Source organism: Oryctolagus cuniculus, chromosome 3, assembly GCF_051225735.1.
Source record: "Oryctolagus cuniculus isolate XC-2025 breed Fujian yellow rabbit chromosome 3, ASM5122573v1, whole genome shotgun sequence".
NCBI classification, from domain to species: domain Eukaryota; kingdom Metazoa; phylum Chordata; class Mammalia; order Lagomorpha; family Leporidae; genus Oryctolagus; species Oryctolagus cuniculus.
Window position 1 is genome coordinate 7,007,542 of NC_142869.1, and position 12,696 is coordinate 7,020,237.

Here is a 12,696-nt window from a genome sequence, read left to right on the forward strand (position 1 = left end):
GATGGCCCAAGTCCTTGGGGCTCTGCACCTGTATGGGAGACCCGGAAGAAGCTCTTGGCTCCTGGCTTTGGATCAGCACAGCTCTGGCCTTTGCGGCCAATTGGGGAGTGAACCATCATATGGAAGACCTCTCTCAGACTTTTTGTTGTTGTTGTTGTTTAATCTATACACTTTTTAAAAAGATTATTTATTTATTTGGAAGAGTTACACAGAGAAAGAAGGAGAGGCAGAGAGAGAGAGAGAGGTCTTCCATCTGCTGGTTTACTCCCCAATGGGCTGCAAAGGCCAGAGCTGCACCGATCCGAAGCCAGAGCCAGGAGCCTCCTCTGGGTCTTCCCACGCGGGGGAAGGACTTGGGACTTCTACTGCTCTCCCAGGCCACAGCAGAGCTGGATTGGAAATGGAGCAGCCGGGACTCGAACCAGTGCCCATAAGAGATGCTAGCATGCCAGCGGCGGCTTTACCTGCTGTGCAACAGTGCTGGCCCCCCAAAATTTTTAACTTAGTAAGATCCACCTTAGAGGCCGCAGTAATGAAGCTCTGATTACCCCTTGGTACTTTGCCGGATCTGTTAAACCCAGTAACAAAACAAGCCTGACAGATGGCATAGAAAAACTTTCTTTTAAAGCAGCGGTTTTTTGGATCCCAACGAGAAGTTTCTTAAGCTCAATGTCCAGTTACATTTTAGCAAATTATCACAAAAGCCATAACTTGGGCATTTTTATACATAAGATCCTTACTTGTCAATTGTCTCCCTAGATTTTCTGTTGAGCCCAGTCTTCCGCTAAACAAGTGTCCCAGGCTCACCCTGTTACCAGTTAGATGCCTGGGGCCATCTCTAAACAGACGGGTCCCCGGGGCCAGGGGCTGGGGTGTCTCGGGTGAAAAGCTCGCTGGATAGGGTTAACTCGATCAGTGCCCATGCTGACAGCTCACCTTTCTCCTTCCCACTTCCACAAACAAGAGAGAAGTCTAAGCTGCCTCTCTTTTTTACTCTGAACACATCTTTATGCTTGCAACCTTCTTACCGTTTTGATCAGTCTAGACAGTTGGCTTTGAATGGGATTCTCCCACAATGTGCCCCCCTTGGTCGGTGTCACAAGAGACAAAGACCTGCGGCTCAGGCACTGAACCGGACTGTGTTGGCTTCGCCCGCCTGGCCGCTCCCCAGGCGAACACAGAACCGCAGGTTAGGGCCCGGTCAGACTCTGTAGCTGCAGGGCCGTGGAGCCAGACACTAAACACCACACACGCACACTCTCCTCCGTTACAGACACCAGACAGGTGCCTCCCTGTGAGGACCCAACAGGAGCAATCGCAGTGACTGCCGGGAGGCGATCAGTCTCCCTCTTCCGCACAAAGGAGGGACTGAGTACTGGGTGCCCCGGGGGCGTCCGACCAGGTCCTGAAGTTGATGGTGTGGATGTCACGGCCTCCACCTCCCAGGTACCCTGCAGTCCCACCCATGGAGGGGTCGCGTGGCCAGGAGGCAAGGAGAAGCAAGGCTGGAGGCAAGGTTTTATTGCAGAAGTGGTGGGAGGGGCCTGGAGGTGGCAGGCCAGGCCGGGACGGGACTGAGGACGCCCTGGTGGCGCTGGAGGGAACACCTTGGGGGGTGGGCACAGGAGCCCGCACTGGGACGCTGTGGTGGGAGCCGTGCGTGGGGCCGCGCGGTCAGGGCGCCGCCGCCCCCAGCAGGAGCAGCTGCAGCAGCATCCCCGCCAGCAGCGGCAGCCAGGGTCCCGCGGCCGGCCCCGGGCTGGCGGCGTCGGTGTGGCCGCCGGGGGGCAGCAGGGCGCAGTCGGTGTAGGGCTCCAGGCAGGCGGCGAAGGCCATGACGTGCGCGACGTAGCTCTGCTCCTGCACGCCGTGCACCAGGTGCGCCTGCGGCCCGCGCGCCAGCACCGCCACGTCCTCGCCGCCGTGGGTCTCGGACGACAGGGGCACGGCTGCCTGCTGCAGGTACCCGGGGTCGCCTGCAGGAGCGCGGCGGTCACAGGCGGCCTCCGTTCCTGTGGTCACCCCTCCCAGCCCCCCAGCCTGACCCCCGGCGGCACTCACTGCTCTGGCTCTCGTTCACGTTCCGGCGGCTGCCGCCTCTGACCGCGTAGCCTGGGCCGTTGCCATACAGGATGGAGGTGTAGTTCTTACCGTCCTGGGCCTTGCTCGGGGCCAGCCCTGCAGGGGGAGGGTGGACACTTGCGGTCGCGCTGACCAGTGTCAGGCCGGGTCCTGGGTGCCGCACGCCCGCACCTGTTGCCTCTGCCCCGGCCGAACCCTCACAAGGACCCTGAGCACCGGTGCTCTTAAGGCGCCCGTTAGACTGGTGGGGGAGCGGGGCGGGGACCGTCCACCCCCATGAGTGCAGCAGCCCCCGTCAGGGACCCCGACCTACCGAAGATGGAGCTGCCCCTCAATGTGTAGCCCCCAAAGGTGAAGACGTGGGAGTGGTCGGCGGTGACCAGGGTCAGCGTGTCCTGCTCGCTGGTGAGCTGGCCCGCCCTCTCAATGGCGGAGTCAAACATGACGGCCTCAGTGAGCGCCCGAAAAGCTATGCTCTGGTGGTGACCGTGGTCGATGCGGCCCCCTGCAGGACAGACAGGTGGAGGCTGACCCTAGACCCTGAGCCTCCACCCTCCTCTGCTCTAGGGTGGGGGCCGCCCCTCACCCTCCACGAAGAGGTAGAAGCCGCGGGGGTTCCGGCGCAGCAGGTGCAGTGCGGCCTCAGTCATCTCCATCAGGGAGGGGTCCCGCTCAGGGTCTCTCTGGGTCTCATACTTCATGTCTGAGGGCTCAAAGAGGCCTGAGGGACAAAGGCTGGGTGAGGGCCGGCAGGGGGCGCAGTGGAGGGGGCGCGTCGGGGGTCTCAGGGGGTCCGGGGCCGTTACCCATGAGCTGGGTCACGCTGGGATCCTGAGTGGCCTGCAGGAGCTCTGCACGGTTCCACACGTACCGGGCCCCCTGGAGGGACACAGCCAGACCTCAGCCCAGGCTGACCCCAGCCCCGCCCTCCTCCTGCTGGGCCCCGCCCCCTGGAGGGACACAGCCAGACCTCAGCCCAGGCCTGACCCCAGCCCCGCCCTCCTCCTGCTGGGCCCCGCCCCCTGGAGGGACACAGCCAGACCTCAGCCCAGGCTGACCCCAGCCCCGCCCTCCTCCTGCTGGGCCCCGCCCCCTGGAGGGACACAGCCAGACCTCAGCCCAGGCTGACCCCAGCCCCGCCCTCCTCCTGCTGGGCCCCGCCCCCGCCGCCCCTCACCTGGTGCTTTGTCAGCCACTCCTCCACCAGGTTCCGCCCATCCAACCTGGTCCCGTCCTGGCTGGGGTCAGTTGGGTACTCAGGGTCTGGGGTCCCCTTGGGAAACATGTACTTGCGGCCCCCACCCAGGATCACCTGTGCCAGCAACAGGGCAAGTTGTTGTCAGTGGGCTGGAAACGCCGCTCCCACCCTAACAACGCCTTCCCCCACCAGGTTTGGGAATGGGCCGCTCTAGGCTGGGTCTTCTACCCTATCCCCCCAGCTGCCCCACCCAAAGGCCCTGGCAGGGCGGGGAGTTCAGGCTGCCTGGCCTGTGGCCCGTGGGTGCCCCGCCCCTCCCCAGCCCCGAGGCGCACGTCGATGTCCATGTTGGAGACCAGCTGTGTGGCGATGTCCTGGCAGCCCTCCTGCCGTGCCGAGGCAGACATGTCGGCGTCTGAGTACCAGTTGCGGTTCACCGTGTGTGCGTAGGTGCCAGCTGGCGAGGCGTGCTGCACCCGCGTGGTGGTCACCACCCCCACGGACTTCCCTGAGGGAGGCACAGGTCAGCGTGGGGCCCAGGTGTCTCCCCTCCCCATCCCACGCCGTGCGCCCAGCCCACCTGCCTTCTTGGCCCTGTACATCACCGAGAGCACCTCATTGCCCTGGGTTGTGTTGCACTGGTCGTAGCGGGCGGCCGCACTCAGGCCGATGGTCCTGTAATTGGCCTTGACCCCGCACAGGTAGGCTGTGGCTGTGCCAGCGCTGTCGGGCACCTGTCTGTCCACGTTGTATGTCTGCAGAGACAGAGACCCCCCACCCCCACTAGTTGTGCCTGAGACCTGTCCCCAGTGCCCCAGTCCCTCCCTGGCCCCAGTACCCAGATCCCGCCCTCTTGCCCGGCTCCCTGCCCAACCCTCAGCCCTCTCTTGTGTGGGACTCAGGCACCCCAGCCTTTACCTTGGACAGAGCCAGGTATGGGAAGTGGTCCATGGCCAGGGGCGTCTCGGGTCCCAGGTTGCCAGTCATCTGCCCCTTCAGGATCCGCGCAGCCGTCACCGTGGAAACCCCCATCCCTGGGTGAGCAGAGCCCCATCAGAGCCCGGGGCCATGGTGCCCGGGCTGGGAGGGCCGTGGGGTGCACGGGTGCTGCCTCTCACCGTCTCCCAGGAAGAGGATGAGGTTCTTGGCGGCCGTCTGGCTGGGCAGTAGCTTCCTGGCGGTGTCCAGGGCCTCCTTAGCCTTTTGGTTCCAAAAGTTGGGGTCCTCCTCTTCCTCTGGTAGGGAGAGGGAGGCAAGGTCAGCCGGGGAGGGGGGGCAGCAGGCTGTGTGGGGGCGGGGCGCTCCGGGCTCCTTACCGGGGATGACGCTCAGGGCAGGCTGAGGCCTGGGGCCCAGCAGCAGCAGTAGCGGCAGCAGCCAGACCCCCTGCATGTCTGGATGGTGATGGTGTGACCAGGTCGAGACGCCAGGCTCCAGGGACTGCACGCGCTGCCTGGGTTTAAATGGCAGAGGGCTTTTCCCCAGGAGCCACCGCACCCGCCCCTCCCCTGTGACCTTGGGTGCTGGGTGGGGGAGAGACTAGGTGTGGCGTGCTGCCTGGGGCAGGGTCCTGACAAAGAGGGACCCAGTTGGAAGCAGATTTGGAGATGACGCCCTCAGGGAGAGGAGCGGCCCCACCCCTCCACCGGCACTGCCGCCGGGACCTAGAACTCCGCGCTGACACCGGGTTGTGCAGTATTTGTTGGGGCACAGCTCCCCTGGGCTCCATCACTGCTTCCGAAGGGAGGTGTGGATGATGAGCGCCCTAGAGATGGGAGGAGGCACCAGGGAGCGCCCAGCGCCCTCTCCGATTTCTACCAGGATTACCCGAGCCACGTGGCACCCAGGAAGCTGGACCAACGTGTCCGTGGGGTGGTGATGCCACTAACGGGGCCCCACTGTCTGCTCTCCTGGCAGGTGCACAGGCTGGGTCCTTCCAAGGGGTGGAGGACTGAGTGCTTGAACTTCTCCCTGACTCAGGCAGAGGAGCCCAGGGAGGGTCTGTGCGCTCACAGCCCTGATCCTGGCCCCAGTGCGGCCTGCGATAAGGAGCTCAGCGTCTCGGTGGCCTCAGGCTGCATTCAAAGTATCCCTCGTATGTCCAGCGGAGGGACAGCAGGGGCAGAGCAGGAGGGGACACGCACACGTGTCAGAGCATGGACGCGTGGACACAGGGACACTGCGCTCACCTGCAGGCCAGCATCGCCCAGCCCTGCCCCAGGCCCAGCCAGGTGAGCCTTGAGCCCACCATGCTAAGTGAGGCCAGCCAGTCACCCAGGATGAATCCTGATGGCTCCACCCACAGGGGGCCCAAGAGCACTGCCAGTGAAGGGAGTGGAGCGGGCAGCCAGGCCTGGGCGGGGGATGGGCCGATGCAGTTCCTGGGCTGTGCCAGATGGAAAAGCGGGGGTCTGTGCCCAACCGTGGCCGTGAACTTAGCTCTTCTGGGCCACACCCTTGGATGTGTCAAGAGGGGTCCTTGTATGTTCTGTGTCTTTTCCCCGATTCAGGCTTGTTTCAAGGAAGAAATGCCTCCTCCAAGCCGTGCCCAGCACTGCCCACCCCCAGCAGTTCCTCCCCCCTCAGGCCTCCGCACCTGAGCCCCAGGCAGGGCCCCTGACCCAGAGCCCCTCATGTCCGTCTGTGCCGCCTCACTCCCCGCCATGCCCACATGCCCTCCCCAGGCAGGGCCTCCTGGGTCTCCCTGCCCGTGCCCACCATGCTGCCTGCCGGTGACCTGCAGCTCTCGGGGGAGCCCCTCCCGCGGGAGCCCCCTGCCTATGTGACTCACCCCTGTGGCTCCTCTGTCTCCGGCCTGGGCTGCTGTGCCAGGAACATTCCTGACTGAAGGTCAGGAGCCTGGCTGACAGGCAGGCCTCTGGGCCACACGCCGGTTTGTTCGCGGGTCTAAAGGTTCTGGACTCCACAGTCGGTCATGAGCCGGGAACTGGGCAGTCACCCCTCCGCCCTTTCGAGGTGGACTCTGGTGGGGCTGTGGGTCCTGTGCCTGGTGAGCAGCAGGTCGGGGCTGCGTGCGCTCGGTGCCCAGTGCCCCACTCCGCCGCTGCACCCGGCTCCCGCGGCCTCCTGGGCCTGGGGCTGCCAGGGTCTACTGTGCTGTCACCTGGCTGGGGCCTGACACCTCCCTGATGGCCAAGATTCTGAATGGCTCCGCCTCACAGTCCCTTTTCATTTTTAAAAATAGTTATTTTACTCAAGTATTTGAGAGAGGCTAAACGAAAGAGCCCCTCCATCTGTTGGTTCCCTCCGCAAATGGCTGCAGCAGCCAGGGCTGGGCCAGGCCAAAGGCGGGAGGCAGGCCCCAGCTGGGCCTCACCCGTGGTTGGCAGGGGCCTGAGCCCTGGGCCATCATCTGCTGCTTCCCCGCGTGGACAGGCTGAAAGCCGCATCAAACGGAGTGGTTGGGACTGGGATCCTCACTCTGATAGAGGATGTGGGCGTCCCAAATGGTGTCTTATCCCGCTGTGCCATCCCCCAAATTCTCTTTAAACCCCTACCTCCCCCCGCTTCTGTCCCTAACCCTTGGCCATGAAGATCCTCCCACCCCCGCTGCCATTTCAGACTCGGCGTTGGATCAGACCATCATGCACCTGTAACCCTTGTGCCCAGCTTCCCCCCAACACCCCCTGGGACATCACCAGGCAGGGCCAATGCTTGGCTGCTCTGTGCAGCTGAGTGGGCGTCCGCAGGACGGGGCACAGGGCACCGTGTGCTTCTCCCAGCCCCGCGGCAGCACCGCCCAGCGGATCTCGGAAGTGGTAGCTCTGAGACCCGCAAGGAGGGAAGGCCTAAGCTTCTGGGAAAGGAGAGTCCCCACCTGTACTTCCAGGGAAGAAAAGTCCTTGTCAAGGTCCCGCGGGTGCCTAAAGGTCAACCCATGAGGATCAGACCTGCCTCAACCTTTAACCCCCATGCCCTGCATCTATAAAAGGAGCTCTCCCAATCTCTGACACGTGACTTCCCCGGCCCCCGCTCTGTTGCTCTATTGGGACCGGTGAACCTCGCCCGGGAGCAGAACCCCAATAAAAGCCTGTGAATTAATTGGGTTCAGTCCCCAAATGGCTGCAAAAGCCAGGGCTGGCCCAGGCTGAAGCCAGGAGCCAACAGCTTTTTCCAGGTCTCCCACATGGGTGCAGGGGCCCAAGGATTTGGTTCATCCTCTGCTGTTTTCCCAGGCAGAGAGCTGGATCAGAGGTGGAGCAGCTGCGACTTGAACTGGCGCCCATATGGGATGCCGGCACTGCAGGTAGAGGCTCAACCCACTTTGCCACAGCCCGACCCCAAAATGAACATATTTTAATTATACTTTTCATGAACTTTTTAAAATTACTGATTTATTTATTTGAAAGTCAGAGTTACAGAGAAAGAGCAAGTGCGAGAAATCTTCCATCTGCTGGTTCTTTTTCTATGATTTATTTATGGCTGAATGACAGAGGAGAGAGAGCTTCGATCTTCATGTTTACCATTGGTTCACTCCACATGTCTGTAACAGCTGGGGCTGGGCTAGGGCTGCAGCCAGGAGCCACACTCCATCCAGGTCCCACGCGGGAGACAGGGGCCCAGGTACTCAGCTCATCCTGCCCTGCTCGCCTGGGCACATCAGCAGGGAGCTGGGTTGGAAGCAGAGGCGAGACCGGAACTCCGATATGGGATGTGGGCGTGCCAGGAGTCAGCTCATCCCAGCGCGCCACAGGGCTGGCTCCTCTGGGAGCTATCTGTCGTCCCTTCGTGTGTATATTTCCAAAGCTTGGCATTTGGGCAGGGTGGGGGTGTTTCCCTGCTGTCCAGAGAAGGTATTACACAGGACGAGAGAGGGAGAGAGACGCAGTGTTCCATCTGCTGCAGCTCCATCCGGGTCTCCCACGTGGGTGGCAGAGACGCAAGCACTAGGCCCATCTTCCGCTGCTTTCCCAGGCGCATCAGCAGGGCGCTGGAGCGGAAGCGGAGCAGCCGGGTCTTCCAAGGGCGTTCACCTGGATTGCCTGCCGTGTTGGGCACCGGACCCCCACCCCACCCCACCCCACTCTTCCACTCCTCTGATCCTGTCCAGGAAGGAATCTCAGTGGTGCCTGGAATGTCTCCAGTCCTGCCCTCCTGCATCAAGATAGCTCGCGGCTGGGGGAGGGGCAGCCCTGGCGGCGGCAGGAGCTCAGGAGGAATGGCCAGCACCCTTTCTTCATCCTAAGACCCGGCAGGCTTCCTCTTCTAGGGAATTTAAGAAAAAGTGGGCTATCTGACGGGCAGAAATAGACAGGCAGTGCCCAGGTAGGGAAACAATGACGGCGGTGACACAGGAGTTACACGGGAGCCCTGGTGGCTGGGAGGCTGGTGCTGTCTCTCACCCTGGAGAAGGCTCTGGGACAGGCAGTGGCGGTTATTCCGCGGTTGGGACGAGGGGCTGGAGTTCGCACACGACCGAGATGAGGCTGCAGATCTCAAACCGTCTTGTAAGGTAACCGCTCTTTGACCTTTCTCGTTTGGTGAGTTTCTGTGGTTTGGGTTTGTTTGTTTGTTTAATGTTTAGAAATCCATCTTAGGGAGGGAGTGATCCATTCAATTATTTTCCTTAAAAAATGTTGCTTTCCTCAACCAAGCTCATAAACGGTGCTGTGTCCGTGTTCAAAGTTGCAGCTCGCTCCCGGGAACCCAGCGGGCCTGAGTCTGAACAAGCAACAAACTCTCACCCTCCGGGCAGCCAGGGTGCTGCTGGGATGTCCCCGTCCCCAGGGGTCAAGGCGCGGAATGCGAGTGAGACTGCTGACGGGGTGGGGGGGTCCTCGCTCAGAGCACTTTGCAGCCCAAGTTCACGCTTCCCTAGGAAATCCACTTGCGGCTGCAGCTTGGTGGAACCACCCACCTGCCAGCCCACCCCCGCCAGGGCTGTACCCCCGCTGGCCCCGGCCCCTGCCACCTCTGTGGGGACCAGGAGCGTGGGCAGCCCAGGGCCGGGACCGAAATCTATTTAATCTCTTTGTTTGTTGTTGTTGTTTTGTTTGTTTAGTTTTTAAGATTTATTTTATTCACCTATTTGAAAGGCACAGTGACAGAGCGGTCTTCATCGATGGTTCACTCCCCAAAGAGCCACAAGGGCCAGGGCACCGCCGAGGCCAAAGTCAGGAGCCAGGAACTCCATCCGGGTCTCCCACATGGGTGGCAGGGACCAATCCCTTGGGCCATCTTCAGCTGCTCTCCCAGGCACAGTAGCAGGGAACTGGATCGGAAGTGGAGCAGCCGGGACTTGAACCGGCGCCCAGATGCCGGCGATACGAGCAGTGGGTTAACTCACTGCACCACAACACTGGCCACTGCTTCAGTCACCTCACCCCTAGCCACACTCCACTGAGCCCTGGAAACCATGCACACCTCGTGGGCCGTGTCGCCAAGGACGGTGCCCATTCCTGACTGGCTGCCTCCTGGCTCGGCAGCTCCCCACCCCGGCCTCCAGGCTCTGGGCCCCACTGAGGCAGCGGGGGATTTGTCGGTGCCCAGGCTGCCTTGGACGTAAGCAGGACCCTTCCCGCCACGTGGAGCAGAGTGGCAGTGCCCGGCTGCCTGTCCTTGGGAATTTTTCTTGGTTGCTATGATGATGGGCTGTTTAATACGCCCTTTGCTGAGTGTACAAGAAGGCTTTTAAACCAATTTTAGATCCGTTCCTGCTAAAGAGAAATATTTTTTTATTTCTATGCAGGTTCCACTTGAATGCAGGGTAAAGCAGTAGACAGATCTGTAAGGTTTGTTAAAAGAAATCAAGTCAAACCCAAACCAGCAGCTCCGGCTCCCGCCACGCGTTTGTCCATCTCGGCGGCAATCAGCTGTCTCCTCGTGTTGTTGGGTGGGAAGTCAGACATGAGCGCATGCGTGTGTGACAAAGGCCAAAAGAGAAGACGTCTATGTCCAGCATCTGCATCTGCATCTCAAAGTCATCCTGATAACGTTTCAGGGGCAGCCCCGTGTCCGCATCCTGCCCTGCCCCCTCCTATCCGATAACCTGCCAGGTGGGGGTCCCCGCCCCTCCTGCCTGACAAATCTCCCAGATGCAGCCCAGGGTCTGCATCTCAAACACCCTGCTCAGATCCCCATTCTCCAGGGGGTCCTGCTCACCCTTCCTCTGAACCCAGGACGGCGCCAGCTAACTTCCTCCTGTCTGATACCTTCAGGGAAAACTCAGATGGGAGCTTCTTAATATTTACAGCCATAAAATCCTTTGTTTCAGGAGGAGATGTATGAAGACAGAGACCCATCTCCTTAAAAACCCCCGGCCTCAACCGGACTGCGCGCTCAGCCCTCTGCCTCTCTGCTGAGCCGCCTGCCCGCCAGGCCAGGTATAATCTCTCCACTCAACCATGTAACCTCCACCCCCCCGCACCCCCCCCCCCCAAGTCTGAGCGACTGGCACTCTCTCCCAGGTCCTGTCTGGAGAGGTGCCCATCCGTCCTTACGCATGTCCCTTCCCTAATAAACTTTGCTACTTCTACTTTCCACCACTCTGTCTCACGCCTGAATTCCTTCTTGCGCGAAGGCAAGAACCCTCCATCCTCCGGTAACAGTATTTTGATGTTTATCACTTTTTCTAAATAATAAAGTTGTTGATTTTTACGTTTTAAGCGATATCTATTAATGCTTACTATAGTCTCTTGTTATGTCGTGAACTGCCCCCTCCGACCCTGTCACACTGCAGTGTGGATGGGGCCCACGGGGACAGCTCTGTGTGCTGGGTGAGGACGGGGCCCACGGGGACAGCTCTGTGTGCTGGGTGAGGACGGGGCCCACGGGGACAGCTCTGTGTGCTGGGTGAGGACGGGGCCCACGGGGACAGCTCTGTGTGCTGAGTGAGGACGGGGCCCACAGGGACAGCTCTGTGTGCTGGGTGTGGACGGGGCCCACGGGGACAGCTCTGTGTGCTGAGTGAGGACGGGGCCCACGGGGACAGCTCTGTGTGCTGGGTGAGGACGGGGCCCCCACGGGGACAGCTCTGTGTGCTGAGTGAGGACGGGGCCCACAGGGACAGCTCTGTGTGCTGGGTGTGGACGGGGCCCACGGGGACAGCTCTGTGTGCTGAGTGAGGACGGGGCCCACGGGGACAGCTCTGTGTGCCGGGTGAGGACGGGGCCCCCACGGGGACAGCTCTGTGTGCTGGGTGAGGACGGGGCCCACGGGGACAGCTCTGTGTGCCGGGTGTGGACGGGGCCCACGGGGACAGCTCTGTGTGCTGGGTGAGGACGGGGCCCACGGGGACAGCGCTGTGTTATGGGTGTGGACTGGGCCCACGGGGACAGCTCTGTGTGCTGGGTGTGGACGGGGCCCACGGGGACAGCTCTGTGTGCTGGGTGTGGACGGGGCCCCCACGGGGACAGCTCTGTGTGCTGGGTGTGGACGGAGCCCACGGGGACAGCGCTGTGTTATGGGTGTAGACGGGGCCCCCACGGGGACAGCTCTGTGTGCTGGGTGTGGACGGAGCCCACGGGGACAGCGCTGTGTTATGGGTGTAGACGGGGCCCCCACGGGGACAGCTCTGTGTGCTGGGTGTGGACGGGGCCCCCGGGGACAGCTCTGTGTGCTGAGTGAGGACGGGCCCCCACGGGGACAGCTCTGTGTGCTGGGTGAGGACGGGGCCTCCACGGGGACAGCTCTGTGTGCTGAGTGAGGACGGGGCCCACGGGGACAGCTCTGTGTGCTGGGTGTGGACGGGGCCCACGGGGACAGCTCTGTGTGCTGGGTGTGGACGGGGCCCCACGGGGACAGCTCTGTGTGCTGGGTGAGGACGGGGCCCCCACGGGGACAGCTCTGTGTGCTGAGTGAGGACGGGACCCCACGGGGACAGCTCTGTGTGCTGAGTGAGGACGGGGCCCACGGGGACAGCTCTGTGTGCTGGGTGAGGAGGAGGCCCACGGGGACAGCTCTGTGTGCTGGGTGTGGACGGGGCCCACGGGGACAGCTCTGTGTGCTGGGAGAGGCCCCAGCCGGGGTGCCTCGTGACTGGTGGCTCGGTCACATGGCTGGCACACTGGGGGTGGCCCTCGGCAGCTGGCTGTGAGCCAGGCAGGCTCCTCTCCAGTGGGCTTCCCCCGACAGCCGCCCGGGCCCCTCAGGGCAGGGTCACTTCTGCTGGCCTGTGTGAGCCGAGCAGCCACAGGACCTGCCCTGATTGGGGGAGGGGCACAGATCCCATTTCCCGGCAGGGGGTAGGGGGGGAAGGAGAGTTTTATTAAAGGTTCATTTCCTTCAAAGTCAGCGTTACACAGAGATAGGAGAGAGAGAGAGAGAGAGAAAGCCGGGGGGGGGGGGGAGGGGAGGAGAGGGAGGGAGAAAGCTTCCATTTTCTGGTTCACTCCCCAGATGGCTGCACTGGTCAGGGCTGGGCCAGGCCTAAGCCAGGAGCCAGGAGCTTCTTCTGG

General features: G+C 61.9%; 1 protein-coding gene and 1 long non-coding RNA gene across 4 annotated transcripts; one reads left to right on the plus strand and one right to left on the minus strand.

The window, feature by feature from the left end:
- Window positions 1-1,506: 1,506 nt before the first annotated feature.
- LOC100351862 (intestinal-type alkaline phosphatase) lies at window positions 1,507-6,272 on the minus strand. The gene is made up of 12 exons (XM_051834197.3): window positions 6,072-6,272; window positions 4,597-4,733; window positions 4,399-4,515; window positions 4,199-4,314; window positions 3,861-4,035; window positions 3,616-3,788; window positions 3,260-3,394; window positions 2,889-2,961; window positions 2,669-2,803; window positions 2,396-2,587; window positions 2,062-2,178; window positions 1,507-1,976 (listed from the first exon to the last, which is right to left on the minus strand). The coding sequence occupies exons 1-12, from the start codon at window positions 6,116-6,118 to the stop codon at window positions 1,675-1,677; spliced, it is 1,719 nt and encodes a 572-aa protein (XP_051690157.2). The 5' UTR covers window positions 6,119-6,272; the 3' UTR covers window positions 1,507-1,674.
- Window positions 6,273-7,097: 825 nt separating this feature from the next.
- On the plus strand, window positions 7,098-10,785 carry LOC138849149 (uncharacterized). 3 transcript variants are annotated; one of them, XR_016231371.1, is made up of 4 exons: window positions 7,098-8,753; window positions 9,990-10,296; window positions 10,515-10,623; window positions 10,708-10,785. It is a non-coding gene; the product is annotated as an uncharacterized LOC138849149 (long non-coding RNA). The 3 variants fall into 3 exon arrangements; XR_016231372.1 differs by having other exon boundaries at window positions 7,101-8,781; window positions 10,515-10,785; XR_016231370.1 differs by having other exon boundaries at window positions 7,146-8,753; window positions 10,515-10,785.
- The last annotated feature ends 1,911 nt before the right edge of the window (window positions 10,786-12,696 follow it).

Bases quoted from the DNA above. Each gene is read 5' to 3' on its own strand.
- LOC100351862 (XM_051834197.3), bottom strand. From the start codon at position 6,118: ATGTTCCTGGCACAGCAGCCCAGGCCGGAGACAGAGGAGCCACAGGG. The intron at 2,962-3,259 runs GTGAGGGGCGGC...GTGTCCCTCCAG, and splicing joins AGTGGCTGACAAAGCACCAG to GGGGCCCGGTACGTGTGGAA. The intron at 2,588-2,668 runs GTGAGGGGCGGC...TCTGTCCTGCAG, and splicing joins CTTCTACCTCTTCGTGGAGG to GGGGCCGCATCGACCACGGT.